We start from the raw sequence: 18,635 nt of genomic DNA, 5'->3' as shown, positions 1-18,635 counted from the left end.
CGGTGTAGGTGTGTAGTACCACAGGTCGCAGAAGAACTCACACACAGAGCAGTAATGTCTTTCAGGGTTTTTATTCCCTTCAGGTGGCAGGGGTGAGTTAACCCGGGTGATGCTTCGGTAGACCAGGAAGAACCAGGTATCCCTTTGGCTGTTATAGGGGTGACTCTCCTTCCTAGCCCCCCTTGTTTTGAGGTGACCCAGACCTGAAGTCCTGCTGGGGTCACCCAGGGAATTCGCAGACGCCGTTCTCCCCTTTCTGGCCAGTTTGCGGGCAGCTTGGACCAAGTAATTCTGGCTGCTTGCAGTCAGTCACTTATGGGCCCCTCGTTGCTGCTGTAGCTGCGGGCTCTGTGTACGTTTGGTGAACAGCATGCAGTGCCCTCACCGGCAGGTGTAGCAGGCCAACTGAATGGGCCCCTGCTCTGGGTAGCTGTACCACGTGCGGGCAGGGTCTACTGGCAGTCCCCGTACTCAGCCACCTCTCTGCACTCCGGCCTCAGGTGGTTTTCGGGCGGCACTACCAGGTAGCCCTTACTCCCCCGCCAGCAGCCACGAACAGTGCAGAGTCTGGAAGGGCCCTGCTCACTGCTCTGCCCTCCAGACGCGACTCCTCCACTTCATTCTCCTTTGGCTGCCTCTGCACAACTCCTCGTTCCCAGTGACACCACCCACCACTAGCTGGGAGGCGAGGGCCACGCCCCCTCCCTGAGTCTCCTCAGGGGTGCCCTCTAGCTGTGTGTGCGCGCTCTGGTTACTAGTGTTCCGTGTGTCCACACCCTAGTCAGCCTCTGGGATTACCCGTGTTGTACTGACCCAGCATGGGTGCAGTAGTCAGTGGTGCCTGACCAGGTCAGGGGCGCCACACTGCCCCCTGTGATCTTTCTTGTAGACCAATAATGCCAAAGTTGTTGCAGCGCATCCAGTTTTCCAGGTCTTCTGCTTTTTGGCACTAGGCATTGATTGATCCAGCCATTTTAGTTAGCTTTGCAGTCATAAGAGACATTTTATCCTCTAGGTATGACACCATCGATACATGACAATATGGATGTAAAACCTTTGTTCCTTTTCTGCACAAAAGGAATTATTTTGCATGTGTATGTCTGAACTCAGCCTAAAAGTAGAATCCGCCAGCGAACTGGATATGATGGGAGAGTTTGGAACCATTATCTGTCTTTTTTGGAGATCCTCTCAAATGATGTATGACTACAGATTACATTAAAGTTGATTGTGTAGAGAGGCAGAGCCTGTAAGGGGTACTTTACACGTTGCGACATCGCTACCGAAATATCGTCGGGGTCACGGTTGTTGTGACGCACATCCGACATCGCAATGTGTAAATCCTAGGAGCGACGATGAACGAGTGCAAAACAGTCAAAAATCGCTGATCTGTGTCACGTCGTTCATTTTCATAATGTCGGTCCAGCTGCAGGTACGATGTTGTTTGTTGTTCCTGCAGCACCACACATCGCTGTGTGTAAACCCGCAGGAGCAACAAACATCTCCTTACCTGCATCCACCGGCAATGCGGAAGGAAGAAGGTGGGCGGGATGTTATGTCCCGCTCATCCCCGCCCCTCCACTTCTATTGGCCGGCCGCTTAGTGACGTCGCGGTGACGCCGAGCGCACCTCCCCCTTGAAGGAGGGATTGTTCGGCGGTCACCACGACGGCGCCCACCAGGTATGTGCGTGTGATGCTGCCGTAGCAATAATGTTCGCTACGGCAGCAATCACAAGATATCGCATGTGCGACGGGGGCAGGTGCTATCGCCCTCGACATCGCTAGCCTATGCTAGCGATGTCGCAACGTATAAAGTACCCCTAAGAGTCAAACGGTGCAAAATTGTGAACGAAACCCAACTGCAAAAATGACTTAGGTGCAAATCTATGTAGTTAATAAAATAAATAAATAAAATAAAAATAGTGACAAAGCCATACTTCTGATGTGACTTCTTCAGCCTCCAGATCCATGTCTGCACATTCTACTTTGGCTAATGTGTCCTCCTCCTTTGAAACGTCATGCGTGTGTACAGTCTTCTTCCTCTTCGGCGTCTTTTTCTTCGTCTTTGAGCTTTCCCCTTTTGCTTTGCGCTGTATGAAGTGAGCAAGCTGCACAAGAACATGAAGGACAAAAAGAACGGAAGGTAAGTGAGGAAAAGGTAAGACGGCCACAAAACTGTCATGGTCTTCGTATACAGAGTAAATGGATGTGTAAGAAAACCGCTGAGCACCGTCCTCAGAGCGACGTCGCCCATCAGCGCATTATTCAAGGAGAATAATTATAGTGAAAAATCTCAAGAAGATAAAAATCACATAAGGTAACAAACGCCTCACTACACGCAAGTCATAAGAAGATTGGGATGGATTAGGGATTTAGATGTACAGCGGCCTCCACAATACAGACACAGCCAGCACAACGAAGAAGAGAAAAGCACAAACTGCTAAGGCTACTTTCACACTTGCGTTGAACGGCATCCGTAGCATTGCGATGTGTGACGGATGCGTTGCATATAATGGCACAACGGATCGTAAAAAACAACGGAAAGCTTTTTTTTTTTTCTTTACAGTTTTACCGGCAGCAGACTATTGTGAATGATCAGCTGATCACCCGGCGGCCGGGCGCTCAGCTGAGCGCTCTCAATAGCCGGCGGCCGGGCGCTCAGCTGAGCGCTCTCAATAGCCGGCGGCCGGGCGCTCAGCTGAGCGCTCTCAATAGCCGGCGGCCGGGCGCTCAGCTGAGCGCTCTAAATAGCCGGCGGCCGGGCGCTCAGCTGAGCGCTCTCAATAGCCGGCGGCCGGGCGCTCAGCTGAGCGCTCTCAATAGCCGGCGGCCGGGCGCTCAGCTGAGCGCTCTCAATAGCCGGCGGCCGGGCGCTCAGCTGAGCGCTCTCAATAGCCGGCGGCCGGGCGCTCAGCTGAGCGCTCTCAATAGCCGGCGGCCGGGCGCTCAGCTGAGCGCTCTCAATAGCCGGCGGCCGGGCGCTCAGCTGAGCGCTCTCAATAGCCGGCGGCCGGGCGCTCAGCTGAGAGCTCTCACATGCCGGCGGCCGGGCGCTCAGCTGAGAGCTCTCACATGCTGGCGGCCGGGCGCTCAGCTGAACGTACGGCCACCGAGAAACAAAATAAAGTTTGTGACTTAAAAAAAAAAAATAAATAAAATGAGCATGCGCTGTTAAAAATAAAGGTTTATGCCGCTCAAAAAAAACGTTACATGCTTCGTTCCTTCCGCCCGACGGAGCGTCAAAATAACAACGCTGCATCGTCCAGTGGATGCAACGCTGACACTTGCGTTACAGTGCGTCGTCCATACAAGTCTATGGAGAATAGCGCAGTGCGTTAACAGACTGCGCTATTCTCTATAGTGACGGACTCCGCTGAATGCAAGTGTGAAAGTACCCTAACAGAGATCATATATTTGATCGGAAAAAAAAAAAAAATCCATTTCACAAAGTTTTTTCAGCAGCCATCTAATTGCGCACTAATATATATATATATATATATATATATATTATATATATATATACACACACATATACACACACACATACATTTATACACATACATATATACATACATATATACACATATATATACACACATATACACACACACACATACACACAGAACAGTTCCATCATCCACGGTGCCTCCAAGGTTTCCATCTCCAGTAATGGACCCGAAGCTGCCAGATCACATTATATCCTACAGCAGCAGAAACCCGGAAGAAACTGCAGCACACGGTCGGACAACGCTGCGAAAGATTTTCGCTCCAACTCAAAAAACGAGCAGAGCGCGTGCAGTAAAAGTAGGAGGTGTTCACACTGAGCGATTTTGTAGCTTTTTTTATGCAAAAAAAATCTGATTTTTACAGTAGCGTCAAAAGCTACGAAGTTCCAGAAATCTTATGCATGTGACTTTTTCTTTTCTTTTTTTTTTTTAATCTGCAGTGTGTCAAGTCTTTCAGCGCTTTTCACTAGGAAAAAAGAAGGGAATTTTGTTTACTTACCGTAAATTCCTTTTCTTCTAGCTCCAATTGGGAGACCCAGACAATTGGGTGTATAGCTATTGCCTCCGGAGGCCACACAAAGTATTACACTTAAAAGTGTAAGGCCCCTCCCCTTCTGGCTATACACCCCCAGTGGGATCACTGGCTCACCAGTTTTAGTGCCAAAGCAAGAAGGAGGAAAGCCAATAACTGGTTTAAAGACCAATTCAATCCGAGGAAACATCGGAGAACTGAACCATACCACATGAACAACATGTGTACCCGAAAAAACAGAAAAACCCCGAGAAAACAGGGCGGGTGCTGGGTCTCCCAATTGGAGCTAGAAGAAAAGGAATTTACGGTAAGTAAACAAAATTCCCTTCTTTTTCGCTCCTAATTGGGAGACCCAGACAATTGGGACGTCCAAAAGCAGTCCCTGGGTGGGTAAAAGAATACCTCGTGATAGGGCCGTCAAACAGCCCTTTCCTACAGGTGGGCAATCGCCGCCTGAAGGACTTATCTACCTAGGCTGGCGTCTGCCGAAGCGTAGGTATGCACCTGAAAATGCTTGGTAAAAGTATGCAGACTCAATCAGGTAGGTGCCTGACACACCTGCTGAGCCGTAGCCTGGTGCCGTAATGCCCAGGATGCACCCACGGCTCTGGTAGAATGGGCCTTCAGCCTTGAGAGAACCAGAAGCCCAGTAGAACTGTAGGTTTCAAGAATTGGTTCCTCGATCCCCCGAGCCAGGGTGGATTCAGAAGCTTGCGACTGTTTACGCCGACCAGCGACAAGGACAAAGAGTGCATCCGGGTGGCGCAGGAGCGCCATGCGGGAAGTAGAACCTGAGTGCTCTCACCAGAACCAACAGATGCAAATCCTTCTGAAATTGATGGACTGGACGAGGACACAAAGAAGGTGAGGTGATATCCTGATTGATATGAAAGTGGGATACCACCTTAGGGAGAAATTCCGGAATCGGACGCAGAACTACCCTGTCCTGGTGAAGGACCAGGAAGGGAGATTTGTATGAGAGCGTTGCTAGCTCGGAAACTCTCCTAAGAGACGAGACCGTTACTAGAAGGCCACTTCCCGAGAAAAGCGGGAAGGGAGACCTCTTTCAAAGGCTCGAAAGGCGGCATCTGGAGAGCAATTAGAACCTTGTTCAGATCCCAGGGCTCTAACGGCCGCCTGTACGGAGTGCTGAGAAGACAAACTCCCCGTAGGAACGTGCGTACCTGAGGAAGTCGTTTCTGAAAAAATACAGATAGCGCTGAGACTTGTCCCTAAAGGGAACTGAGCGACAACCCTTTTTCCAACCTAGATTGCAGGAAGGAAGGAAACATAGACGATGCAACCGGCCAGGGAGAAACACCCTGCGCCGAGCACCGAGATAAGAATATCTTCCACGTCCTGTGGTCAATCTTGGCGGACGTTGGTATGCTAGCCTGTCTCATGGTGGCAACCACGTCCTGAGGTAATCCTGACGACACTAGGTTCCAGGACTCAAAGCCACACCATCAGGTTGAGGGCCGTAGAATTCAAATGGAAGAATGGCCCTTGAGACAGCCAGTCTGATTGGTCTGGTAGTGCCCCCGGTTAGCCTAACGTGAGGCACCACAGAACCGGGAACCACAACATCCTCGGCCAATCTGTAGCGACGAGGATGGCGCGGCCGCAGTCGGTCCTGATCTAACGCAGCACTCTGGGCAACACTGCCAGAGGTGGCACATAAGGTAGCTGGAACTGCGACCAATGCTGAACTAAGGCGTCTGCCGCCAGAGCTCGATGATTGTGAAACCGTGCCATGAAGCTGGCACATTGTTGTTGTGCCGTGACGCCATTAGATCGACGTCCGGCCTCTGTCAGCGGCGCCAGATCTCCTGAAACCCGTCCGGGTGAAGAGACCATACCCTTTCGGCCACACCCCGGCGACTTAGGAAGTCAGCTTCCTAGTTTTCCACGCCTGGGATGTGAACTGTGGATATGGTGGATGCCGTGTCTTCCACCCACATCAGAACCTGCCGGACTTCCTGGAAGGCTTGCCGGTTGCGCGTTCTTCCTTGGTGGTTGATGTATGCCACCGCTGTGGAGTTGTCCGACTGAAGTCGGATTTGCTTGCTTTCCAGCTGCTGTTGGAAGGTTTGTAGGGCAAGATACACTGCTCTGTGTTCAAGAACATTGATCTGAAGGGTGGACTCTTGCTGAGTCCACGTACCCTGAGCGCTGTGGTGGAGAAAAACTGCTCCCCACCCTGATGGACTCGCGTCTGTCGTAACTATCGCCCAGGATGGGGATAGGAAGGACCTTCTTTTTGACCATGAGGTGGGAAGAAGCCACCACCGTAGAGATTCCTTGGCCGCCTGAGAAAGAAAGACGACTCTGTTGAGGGAGGTCGACTCCCCGTCCCATTGGCGGAGAATGTCACATTGTAGTGGACGCAGATGAAACTGCGCGAAAAGAACTGCCTCCATTGCTACCATCTTACGTAGGAAGTGCATGAGGCGTCTTAATGTGTGCGACTGGTTCTTAAAGAAGAGATTGCAGCCCGTAGTGAATGCTGTTTGTCTAGCGGAAGCTTCACTATCGCTGAGAGAGTATGAAACTCCATGCCTAGATATGTTAGCGATAGGGTCGGGGTCGGATCTGACTTTAAAAAGTTGATGATCCACCCAAAACTCTAGAGAGTCTCCAGCGCAACGTTCGGGCAGTGTCGGCATGTTTCCTAAGAGAGTGCCTTGACAAGTAGATCGTCTAAATATGGGATCACAGAGTGACCCTGAGAGTGCAGGACTGTGACTACTGCTGCCCTGACCTTGGCGAAGACCAGTGGGACTGTCGCTAGCCGGAAGGTAGAGCTACGAACAGAAGGTGTTCGTCTCCTATAACGAAGCGTAGAAACGCTAGTGCTCTGGATCAATCGGCACGTGTGGATAAGCATCCTTGATGCCTAATGATGCTAGGAAATCTCCTTGGGACATTGAGGCGATGACATGGCGGAGGGATTCCATCCGGAACCGCCTGGTGTCCACGAGCTTGCTGAGCAGTTTTAGATCCAGAACGGGACGGAACGGCCCGTTCTTATAGGCACCGCAAATAATTTGGGGTAAAAACCGTGACCTTGTTCCTGAAGAGGAACGGGGGTCATCACTCTTTCTGCCTATAGAGTGCACCCTGTTTGCAGAAGAGCAGCGGCTCGGCCGGGAGGTGGAGAAGTTCTGAAGAATCGAGTTGGAGGACGAGAAGTGAGCTCTATCCTGTACCCGTGAGACAGAATGTCTCACACCCAACGGTCATTGACCTATGGCAGCTAAATATCGCCAAGGCGGGAGAGCCTGCTACCGACCGAGGATGCGGAGAGAGGAGGCCGCAAGTCATGAGGAAGCCGCCTTGGAAGCGGGTTTTCAGACTGTCTCTTTTTTGGGCGTGACTGAGCCCGCCAAGAATCTGAGCTCCTCTGATCCTTTTGAGTCCACATTGGACGAGGAAAAATGGGACCTGCCCGAGCCTCGAAAAGACCGAAACCCCGACTGCCTCCTGCTCTGTTGGGGTTTGTTGTGTCCGGGCTGAGGAAAGGATGAATCCTTACCCCTGGACTGTTTAATGGTTACATCCAAACGCTCACCAAACAGTCGGTCAGCAGAAAAAGGCAACTGGTTAAGCACCCTTTTTTGGAAGCAGAATCTGCCTTCCATTCACTTAACGAGCAGACCAGGCTCTGCTTAAAAACACGGAGTAGCGGAGGCTACTGCCGCACGGTTCGCAGAGTCTAGGGCAACCTGAATCGCGTAAGAAACAAATGCAGACATTTGAGAGGTTAAGGATGCCACCTGCGGCACAGATGTACGTGTAACCGTGTCAATCTGTGTAAGACAAGCTGAAATAGCTTGGAGTGCCCCAAGGGTGAGAATGCTGGAGCCAACGGTGCGCCGACAGCCTCATAGATGGATTTAGACCAGAGATCCATCTGTCTGTCAGTGGCATCTTTAAGTGCAGCTCCATCTCCCACTGCAACTATGGATCTAGCTACAAGCCTGGAGATTGGAGGATGCCGCTTGGGACACTGGGTCCAGTCCTTGACCACGTCAGGGGGCAGGGATAACGTGTATCCTAAGCCGTTTGGAGAAGCGCATATCTGGATAAGTGTGGTGTTCCTGGACTGCCTCTCTGAAGGCAGAGTGGTCCAGAAAAATACGTGAAGCTGACTCCTCCACTGGAGGAGCTGTGAGAAATAACCCACATTCTATAGATGGACGCTATAAGATTATTCACTATGGCGTCACCATTAGGTGTATCCAGATTGAGAGCGGTCTCAGGATCAGAATCCTGAGCCGCTACTTCCGCCTCATTACACAGAGAGTCCTTCTGCTAGGACCCTGATGAAACCGAGGGCCGCTCATAGTGAGCCCGCTTAGGCTGTCTGGGACTGACGTCTGTGCAGAGCCGTGACTCTGGGATGCGTGTGACATTCCCGGAGCTGTTAGTTGTTCACACTGAGGGGGCCATGGATCAATGATTCAACAGTGCCCATGTTGTGAGAGACATGTCCGGACTGCTAGGCTTCTAGTATCATAGCCATAGTCTCAGAAAATCTGTCAGTAAATACTGCAGACACCGTCCTCATCCTCTGGCCATTAGCAGAGACTCCGGCTGAGTTGGATACAATGGGGGTCTATGTAACCTGCCGGCCGTATAGCCGTACATGCTGTACCGGCTGCATAGAAAAACATGTGGTTCTGCACCTTTGTTTTACACAGAGAATATGCTGATAACTCCTCCGCACAATCCAGGAGGGTATATACAACGTGCGACCAAACAGTGCAATGTATATAGTAGAAGCATATCTATAAGTGCACTTCTGCACTAGTGGGGTTAGCACCACAGGTGCTGCTTAACGCCTGTTGCAGCGATTGTGTGACTATCAGAATGCCAGGGTCTTCCACACTTGTCTCTGTATCGTACAGAAACTGACACTAATGGCTGCCGGCGTCCTTGTAGAGAAGGAAGCCGTGGGCGTGCCTGAGAAAGTGCGGGAATCCGGTTTCACAGTGCACACAGTGAGAGGGGTGGAGTATGCAAAACATACTCCAGCTCTCAGCGCTGCTGTGCTATGCAGCGTCACGCCCCTACCCTGACTGTCAGGCCTGTGGGCGGTAACGAAGGGAGACTAGGCCCAGAAGCCGGGGACTCGAGTTAATAAGCGCGGCCGGCATATCAGTGCTGGCCGGCGCGGAAGTCCCCGGCGCACCACAAATCCCAGCGGCGCCTTAAATAAAAACGGCAGCGGCGGTTAGCGCGGTAGTCACCCAATACACTAACACACCCAGCAACGCTGTGGTGTGCGATGGCACTAGTGCGGACAGCGCCGCTGTCCCTGGCGCACTAACACACCCAGCAGTGCTGCCGTGTGTCTGCGCGGTCCCCACAGGGACACAGAGTACCTCCATGTAGCAGGGCCATGTCCCTGAAGATACTCCGCTCCATGTCCAGCAGATACCAGGGGCTGTGGATGGAGCACGGCCTCAGTGCCTGGAGACCGATAGAATCCCACTTCACCCAGAGCCCTGTAAAAAGGGATGGGGAAGGAAGCAGCATGTGGGCTCCAGCCTCCGTACCCGCAATGGGTACCTCAACCTTAACAAACACCTCCGACATGAAGTGGGGTGAGAAGGGAGCATGCTGGGGGCCCTCGTATGGGCCCTCTTTTCTTCCATCCGACATAGTTAGCAGCTGCTGCTGACTAAACAGTGGAGCTATGCGTGGATGTGTTGCCTCCTTCGCACAAAGCACAAAACTGGTGAGCCAGTGATCCCACTGGGGGTGTATAGCCAGAAGGGGAGGGGCCTTACACTTTTAAGTGTAATACTTTGTGTGGCCTCCGGAGGCAATAGCTATACACCCAATTGTCTGGGTCTCCCAATTAGGAGCGAAAAAGAAAAAAAAGTGAGGGGGTGCGAGAAAAAAAAAAAAAAAAAAAAATGTTTTTTTTGGGCAATAAAGCGAACCTATTAAACATTAATTAACATGTATCTATTAAAAAGCAACAAGTGAAGTTGGAGAAATTTGAACAGATTGTTATTTTACTATCATATCAGAATTCTGGCATTACTTATCTTAATGATTTACTATGGCCTAACATGAAAGCCATAAAATATTATGGTTGTCCGTTTTGGTTTTTTTCTTTTTAAAATCATATATGTGTCCAAAAAAAAAAAAAAAAAAAGCACAACAACTTGGCAAGCCTACCAATGTAAACACAACATTCACTATTCCTGCACATATAAACAGTGTCAACTAAAACTATTTTTCCTATATGGTGAACACCAATACTAGGAATGTATCCGCTTCCGTATGTCAGTTTACTCTTTGTTATCCAATCAGCTCGATCCCATAGTTAGTCGTCCTCTGGTTACAATACTTTGATCTGCCCTGCCCAGGACCTCAATGCCAGCCAATATGCATGATGTAGGACGCATCATGCACCCCGGCTTCAGAAGAAGGACAAAGATGGCCGAAAGAGGAGGCATCTGTACCAGAAAACGGAGACACCCATCCGACCGGTCTGCACCGCACCACCTGTTAGGTGAGTATTATAAAGTAATTTATACGTTCTACACAGCGGCCTGGGCTCTTATATACAGCATGTTAGAATACTGTATATAAGAGCCCGGTGGTGGACACAGCTTAATCGCCAAGTCTAGTGACAGGTTCCCTTTAAAGGTAACCTGTCAGGTGCAATATACACCCAGAGCCATGAGCAGTTGTGGGTGTATATTGCTAATTCCTGCCTAACCGTCCCTGTATACTCTAGCATAGATAAAGGAATCTAAAGATCTTTTTTCTTAGGCCAGGGCCACACGGGGCACTAGTGCGATCCTTGATTGGCACTCTGCTCACGCTGGCAGTACTGCAAAGCCGAGTGTCATGAGAGTGTCCCAGCGACTGAGGTCCGACTGTGCGAGCGGACCTCAGCTGAGGAGGGGCGGGTGAGCACTGCGGAGTGGAGGGAGGGATTTATCTCCCTCTCTCCTCCGTTGCCGGCTATTGCCATTCTCGCTCTGCACTCTTGGTACACCGGTGTACCGCGAGTGCAGTGCGATTTTTCTATCGCCCCAAACACTTGAATGGGAGCGAGAGAAAGTCTCGTATTACAATCACAGCACTGTTTTCTCGGTCCGATTAGGGCTGAGAAAATAATCGCTCATGGGTGCTGAGACATAGGCTAAAATTGGTCAGAGTGGAATGCAATGTTTTATCGCACACCACTCGCACTGTTTTTCTCGCCGTGTGCCTTATGTTAATGAGCACGGGGACTAGTCCGCTCTCTTAGCATGTTAGCACGCCCACAGGGGTGTAATAACAGGTTATTCAATGCAGGGTCACCAGCGGTGACATGCGTACCTGTGTTCGCGTTTCTGAATGCCGTGCAGTTCCGGTCATGCGCAGTATGAAGCTGGGTGTACGCGTCCTGGCTTCAGAGAGGTCTAGTGCGCATGACCAAAAGCGACAGGCATTCAGAAGCTTGGTCACAGCGAACACAGGTACGTGTGTCACTGCTGGTGATGCTGCATTGAGTAGCACGTTAGTATGCCCCTGTGGGTGTGCTAACATGCTAAGAGGGCTGACTACTCGGGGGGGGGGGGGGGGGGGTAATAGAAAACCCCTGGGCATAGTCCCTGCGCTCATTAGCATAAGACCTTTAGAAATAATTTTCCTAAAGATCCCTTTATCTATGAAGTGATCAGTTGCCGAACCTAATTGCACAGCGCCACCATCTGCAGAGAGGCCATGGCAGGTACTGCACATTGGTCACCTATATGACTAACTGGTGGCCTTGTGCAGTCCTCCTCCACAACCAATCACTTCCAATTGCCGCCAGCAGCTGATCAGTAGAGTGACGGGTGTCGCACCCCCACCCATTTGATACTGATGATCTATCCTAATGGATAAACAGTAGTAGACAACCCCTTTAACTGTTCGAACATAGGATGGTTACATTGCACCCCCACCCCCCAAAAAACTGACAAAGTCCTATTAACTTCAAAAAGGAGCTGATAACCACAGATACGACTGTACTGCCTGACAAATAGAGAACTTCTGTCCCCCAGGGACCCCCATACACCTGGAGCTGCCCCTAAAGTGACTCAGACAGAGGAGAAAACCACCAATATCCCCTAGTCGTTTTATATCGTACAATCTGATCGCAAAATCACACTGCAGTCGGCCGACCAGTGCTTCTAGAGAGACGTATACACGACAGCACCGTACGGCAGCCGATAGATACTGCAGCTGATCACTGCACGAGAAGTTTGAGCAAAGAGCAAGAAACTAGTTGCGTCGCTCCATGTCCGCGGCCAGCACCGGCCCCAGCAGCACGGAGCCCCCTCACCTTCTCCCGGCCGGCCTGCAGCTTCCTCCGCCGCTGCTCGTCCTCGGCCCCTTCCATACTTTGCACTAACTGTCACTTATAAGAACCAACATGGCGCTACCCGCCCGCCTCATCCGCCAAAACGAATATCCAATCGTTACGAAGTTTTAGCCAATCAGCTCCGAGCTCTTGGCAATGACCACGCCCACAAAACGAACTTGTACCTCAGAGATCTGATTGGAGGAGAGTAAACGGTTTATCCCGCCCCCAGCAGGGGGCGTGTCCCGGTTACTATGGTAATCTAATTCCTGAAGAACGGGTTTGTGTCATGTTTCTTCCGCAACTTTTCTGCGTGTGAACACGCCCCTTTCCTTAATCGACCAATCAGCGAGGCGCTTACGGAGACCGGGGAAGTATAAATTCCATTGTGCGTAGCAGACAGCCACAACGCTGTGGTGCTGACTGGCACCGGCGGGGCCGGCAGCTGGTGCCGGCACAGGGCCGGGAACCCACCTCGCCTGCATGCAGGGCCTTGGCTCACAGTCTGTCTTCTCATCCCTTTTGATTTTATCTTCCTTTATTATTATTTTTTTATTTTACCCAAAAGCAAATAAAATTAGTGTATGCGAATCTGCTGATTTAAAGGGAACACGTCAGGTCCAATGTGCACCGACAACCACGAGCAGTTCTGAGTCCATATTGCTGATCCCTGTCTAACCGTCCCTGTATACACTAGCATAGATAAAGGGATCTGTAGAAAAAGTATTTCTAAAGATCTTTTACCGTATGCTAATGAGGGCGGTGACTAGTCACAAGGGCATTAGTTCCTGAGCTCATTCCACCCTCTTACAAAATAGGAGTGTACTAACATGCTATTCAATGCCCAGCGTCATCACCGGTGGTGACGTGTATACCTGTCTGTTGCTGCAGCCTAAGGCCATGTGCGCACTGGGAAATGGAATTTTCTTGAGAAAATTCTGCATGCTCTCAAAGATTACCGCACCCGCGGTAAAAACCCGCGGGAAACCGCACCCGAAAACCGCATGCGGTTTGCCGCGGTTTGCTGCGGTTTTACCGCGGTATTATTTGCGGTATTGCCGCGTGCGGGTTGGGATGTGCTTTATTGCATTCGATGCAATAAAGCACATTGAAAAAAAAAAAAAAAAAGTCATTTAATTCTGAGATAGTAGATAGATAGACAGACAGATAGAGGGATAGATAGAGGACAGATCGCTGCATTTCCCACGGTCGGCAGTGAGTTCACATTACCGGCCGTGGGAAATGACTGGTAATTACCTCTGCTGTCTGCTGCATTCATTCAGCGCTGTGTCTGTGACACATCGCGGCTGGATGTAAGCAGCGCAGGACCTGTGGATTACGCCGGAGCTTTGGTGCGGGAGGGGTTAATAAAAGGGTTAACGAGGCTTGTTGGTTTTATTTAAAATAAAGGATTTTTCGGTGTCTGTGTTTTTTTCACTTTACTTACGGGTTGATTATGTCAGCTGTCACATAGACGCTGCCATGATCAAGCCTGGGGTTAATGGCGGTGATCCACCACCATTAACCCCTTATTACCCTGACCGCCACTGCTACACGGCAGCAGGAAGAGCCGAGGACACTCCCGGTGCTGCCGCATAATGCATGCGACAGTCCCGGGGCAGCTGCGGCTGATATTCTCGGCTGCCGGAGGGGGAGTGAGGCGGGGGACATTAACCCTGCCCCTCTCCCTCCCCAGCCTGAGAATACCGGGCCGCCGCTGTGTGCTTACCTCGGCTGGAAGGTAAATATGCAGCGGAGCCCACGTTCTTTGTTTTCTATATTTCCGTTTTCTTTCTATGTGTGTTCTATGTGTCTGTGTGTGTGTGTGTGTGATCTATGTCTGTGATGTCTGTGTGTGTGTGATGTGTTTGTGTTTACTCTCTGCACGGCTTCCTCTTCCTGTAATGACATCACTTCCCTGCAAAACCGCAGATAGGCGATGTACATTACCGGAGGTAAACCGCGAAATACCGCAGGGAATAACGCAGGAAAACGCAGTGAACCGCACAGAATTTGCTACCTGCGTTATTCCCTGCGGGATTTCATGATTAACATTGGAGTCAATGGAGTGAAATCCCGCAGCGATGTGTGGAAAAGAAGTGACATGCACTTGTTTTTGCTACGGGATTCCCGCAGCAAAACATGCAGCTGTCAAATTCCGCCCAGTGCGCACAGGATTTTTTTTCTCCATAGGATTTGCTGGTGATTCACTGCAGAGATGTTATGAACATTTTCTGCAGCGAAACATGCAGCAAATCCGCGAAAATTCCGCGGCAAAATCCGGTAAGTGCGCACATGGCCTAAGGGCGGCTTTGCACGTTGCGACATTGCACGTGCGATGTCGATGGGGTCAAATCGAAAGTGACGCACATCCGGCGTCGCAGTCGATATCGCAACGTGTAAAACCTTTTTGATACGATGAACGAGCGCAAAAGCGTCGTTATCGTATCATCGCTGCAGCCTCCGACATTTCCATAATGCCGGTGCAGCGACAGGTACGATGTTGTTGTTCCAGCACACATCGCTGTGTGTGAAGCCGCAGGAGCGAGGAACTTCACCTTACCTGCCGCCGGCTGCAATGAGGACGGAGGTGGGCGGGATGTTTACATCTCCGCCCCTCCGCTTCAATTGGCTGCCTGCTGTGTGACGTCACTGTGACGCCGCACGACCCGCCCCTCTAAGGAAGGAGGCGGGTCGCCGGCAAGAGGGACGTCGCACGGCAGGTATGTGCGTGTGAAGCTTCCGTAGCGATAATAATCGCTTTTACTAGATATCGCACGTGCGACGGGGGCGGGACTATCGCTGCAGCATCGGTAACACATTGTTACCGATGTCGCAACGTGCAAAGCCCGCCTTAGACACCAGATTGGAAATTACTTTTGTCAATTCCAAATTATTTCAGTGACCATTGAAATTTTCTATTACTTTAACAAAAGGTACCAAAAATTTTAGCCAAGTGTGTAGGTATTTTCTGTTCGGTCTTTCCAGATGGAAAATTTGCTGCTATTACAGTTTCATCTAAGTGGATGAGATTTTACAAAATCCTGAGAAAATCTAAAATGCAAAGGGTTAAATTTTCAGTATCACAACATAGAAATTTGTACAATTCGGTGTGGATTTTCTAATGCAGATTCACTATACAAAATACATTGTGTAAGTAACCAATGGGAACCTACCAAATAGATGATACCTAATTTTTAGTAGAATTGCATCTTAAACTTAAAGGGACTCTGTCACCAGGTTTTTTGTCCCCCATTTAAGAGCAGCATAATATAGAGACAGAGACCCTGATTCCAGCAATGTGACACTTACTGAAGTGTTTGTCATTTTGATAAAAATCAATGGTTTCTCTGCTGCAGATCTAGAAGTTATACAGAGCTCATGAATATGCTGGACTACCTGCAGCACGCCAAGTAGTCCTCTAATGATAATCTCCTACTGATTAATCAGTGATTTTATGAAAACTACACTAAGCAGCCCAGTAAGTAACACATCGCTGGAATCAGGATCTCTGCCCCTACGTTACGCTGCTCTTAAATTAGGTGGCAAAAACCTGGTGACAGATTCCCTTTAATTTGCTATACAATTAAATTTAATGGGATTGTCCAGTTCTGAGAGTGAACAGCTGACGTCTGAATCTTGACAGTGAGCAGTGTGCGCTCTGCCTGAACTCCCCAGTATTGTCGGTGCAAGCGAGTGCTCACGTGAAGGCTTATATGTGATTTGTGTGCAGTCATGTGCCAACTAGTGTGAATTAACGAGTGAATTAACAGAAAGCTGATCGTGTCTTGCTGCATGTGACCGGATGTATGCAATTGCAGACAAGTGCTCATTTAAGGCTAAGGCCTCACTTTGCGTTCTCCTACTTTCAGTTCTAAACGCACGTTTTGGGCTTAATTGATTTGACCAAAGTTGCCTTTTTCAGAAATTTAGCGCTGAAAACGCATGCGTATTTACCGCGTTTTAGATGCGTTTTCAGCGCTTTTTACATGCTTTTTCACCTGCGCTTTGACAGATGCGTTTTGAACATCAAGACACTGCTAAATAAAGTTTAAACAGTCAAACAAAATGAAAACAGAGAAAAAAAAGGAACACAGAATTTTAGAAATAATTAAGGAAATAGAAATATTTAATAAAATTATAGCGGCAATATACTATTTATTGGAAAAATAGCAATAAATTATTATTTTTCTTTAATTTAATTGTCAGATTATGTGTGTGTGAGTGAAAAGGGACATATGAAATCATTATTTTAATGCCCAAAAAGCATGCATTTTGGTAGTCCAAAACACATGTTTTCTGCACATAAAAAGCAGGTAAAACACAGGAATTTGAAGGATTCTTGGTTTTTGCAACTTCTCATTGACTTCAATGTTAGCAAAACGCACCCAAAATGGTAAAAAAAAATTTGCATGTTGCTTCTTTGAACGCATGGTTTTTGCCACAAATTATGCAAATTAAACGCAGCGTTTTGAAACGCAAAGTGTGGTCAAAAATTTCACATTTTCAATAGGATAACATGGAAAAACAAAACGCAAGCCATTTGGCAGTTTGACATGCCAATTGTTTTTGCCATTTGGGTTTTGCACTGCAAAGCTGAGTTTTTGACCAAAGTTCTGCAACAAAAGGGCTGCAGTTTGAACTGCATAGTGCGGACAAGAAACCCAAATTCCCATAGACTTTGCTTGAAAAGCAGAACACAACCATTTTGGCATTAAATGCTGCAGTTGAAAAAGCAGCAAAAAAGCAGGTAAAAAGCAGGTAAAAAGCATCGTGCGGACATAGCCTTACCCTTCACTTGCACCAAAAATACCAGGGAATCATGACAGCATATACCCTGTACACTGTCACAATTCCGAGGTTTACAGTCCCACATACAGTGATCGCAGACTTTGCTCCCAAACCTGGACAACCCCTTTAATAAACTTTTGCATTTATCAGTAAGTTTCCTACTCTCTGTATCTGGTGCATCAGATAGCAGAACAATACAGTGAAAATAATGGGTGAGGATGACATCAGATTACTGTCACTATGAAACGGTACACATAGCTGAGCGACTAGTGACTGATCCCGGGCGTGAACGGGGATTGCTCTGACCAGTCACATGCCATAGAGACAAGATTGTTTACAGGTAGAGTCAAGCAACAAGCTCTCCAGCCGAGTGACTGGGGCGACATCCAGAAAATACCGGGCTGGGATAAAAGACGAAAGGATCCAGGTAACTGCACTCTCCTACATCTACATACAGGGACAAGGCACGGGATCAGGTCTATTTGGGTGAATAGTTGTCAAATGCACGCTTATGGGATAAGCAGCAAAAAGAGAAACTTTCCAGGGTCTACTACTTGGGGTCACACTTTGGATGAAAGGACCTCAAGCTGGAAGGATCCTGCCTGATTCCACCGACTAAGGCACGGTGCACATACTTTATATCATTTTTTATTCAGCATGATGCAACTCAGTGGATCAGAACTGGCGACAAAACAGATGCAAAAACTAATCATTTGCCAACAAACTTTTTTTTTTTTAGTTAATTACCCCCAGGCGCTGGTCCAGGGCTGGATCCCAACTTTACGTGAAACCTTGTGATCACAGCATTGAACCGGAACCTGCCCCCGTCCAACACAAAAACAGGGAGAGCTGGAAACAATGCCATGGCAAACAAAGGGATCAGTCCTTCCGTCTGTTTGCAGTCAGTGATTTCATGAAATGCTAGAAAGAAACAATGATGCAGCGTTGTTCCACCTAGCCTTATAATGTATTCTATCATTATCCATCCATCCATCCATCCATTCATCCATCCATCCATCCATCCATCCATCCATCCATCCATCCATCCATCCATCCATCCATCCATTCATCCATCCGTCAGTCTGCCTAACAAAAAAAACTACTAGGGCATATTTTCAGGGTAGGTCTTATTTTCGGGGAAACCGTGTATCGATCTATCTATATATAATTTTTTTGGTGTGAGGGAGGAGGGGATGTAACCATTTTTTAAACGATGGGTATTTTTTTGCAGAGATGCCCTTGTGAAAATTTCAGGGGAAAGAATATCAAGATCATTGAAACCATCAAGAAAAACGCAACGGAAAAAACACCCATTTTGCCGTATTTTTCAATGCGTATTTGATGAGTTTGTTTATGCATTTTTTTCATTGATTTCAATGGGGAAAACGCAGTCAAAAATGCTGAAAGAATTGACACGCTGCAGATTATTTTCTGCACTAAATCTGCAAGGAGAAA

At 48.8% G+C, this 18,635-nt stretch overlaps 1 protein-coding gene across 5 annotated transcripts in view; it reads right to left on the bottom strand.

Moving 5' to 3' along the window:
* Positions 1-18,635, bottom strand: part of PCNT (pericentrin) — a 432,670-nt gene that overhangs the window by 325,967 nt on the left and 88,068 nt on the right. For 4 of the 5 annotated variants that reach the window (XM_075317436.1, XM_075317438.1, XM_075317437.1 and 1 more), the window contains exons 1-2: positions 12,372-12,477; positions 1,936-2,106 (exon numbers count right to left, since the gene is read on the bottom strand). The exons of the other annotated variant lie outside the window; for it this stretch is intronic. In XM_075317436.1, the coding sequence (XP_075173551.1) occupies positions 1,936-2,106; positions 12,372-12,428 (228 nt within the window). In that variant the 5' untranslated portion in view covers positions 12,429-12,477. Of the gene's footprint in view, positions 1-1,935; positions 2,107-12,371; positions 12,478-18,635 lie in introns of those variants that run through there. 5 annotated transcript variants of the gene reach the window in all.

This window comes from Anomaloglossus baeobatrachus, chromosome 7, assembly GCF_048569485.1.
Source record: "Anomaloglossus baeobatrachus isolate aAnoBae1 chromosome 7, aAnoBae1.hap1, whole genome shotgun sequence".
Classification (NCBI taxonomy): Eukaryota; Metazoa; Chordata; class Amphibia; order Anura; family Aromobatidae; genus Anomaloglossus; species Anomaloglossus baeobatrachus.
The sequence above is the reverse complement of the archived record's forward strand: the minus strand, read 5'-3'. Positions and strand labels throughout refer to the sequence as shown.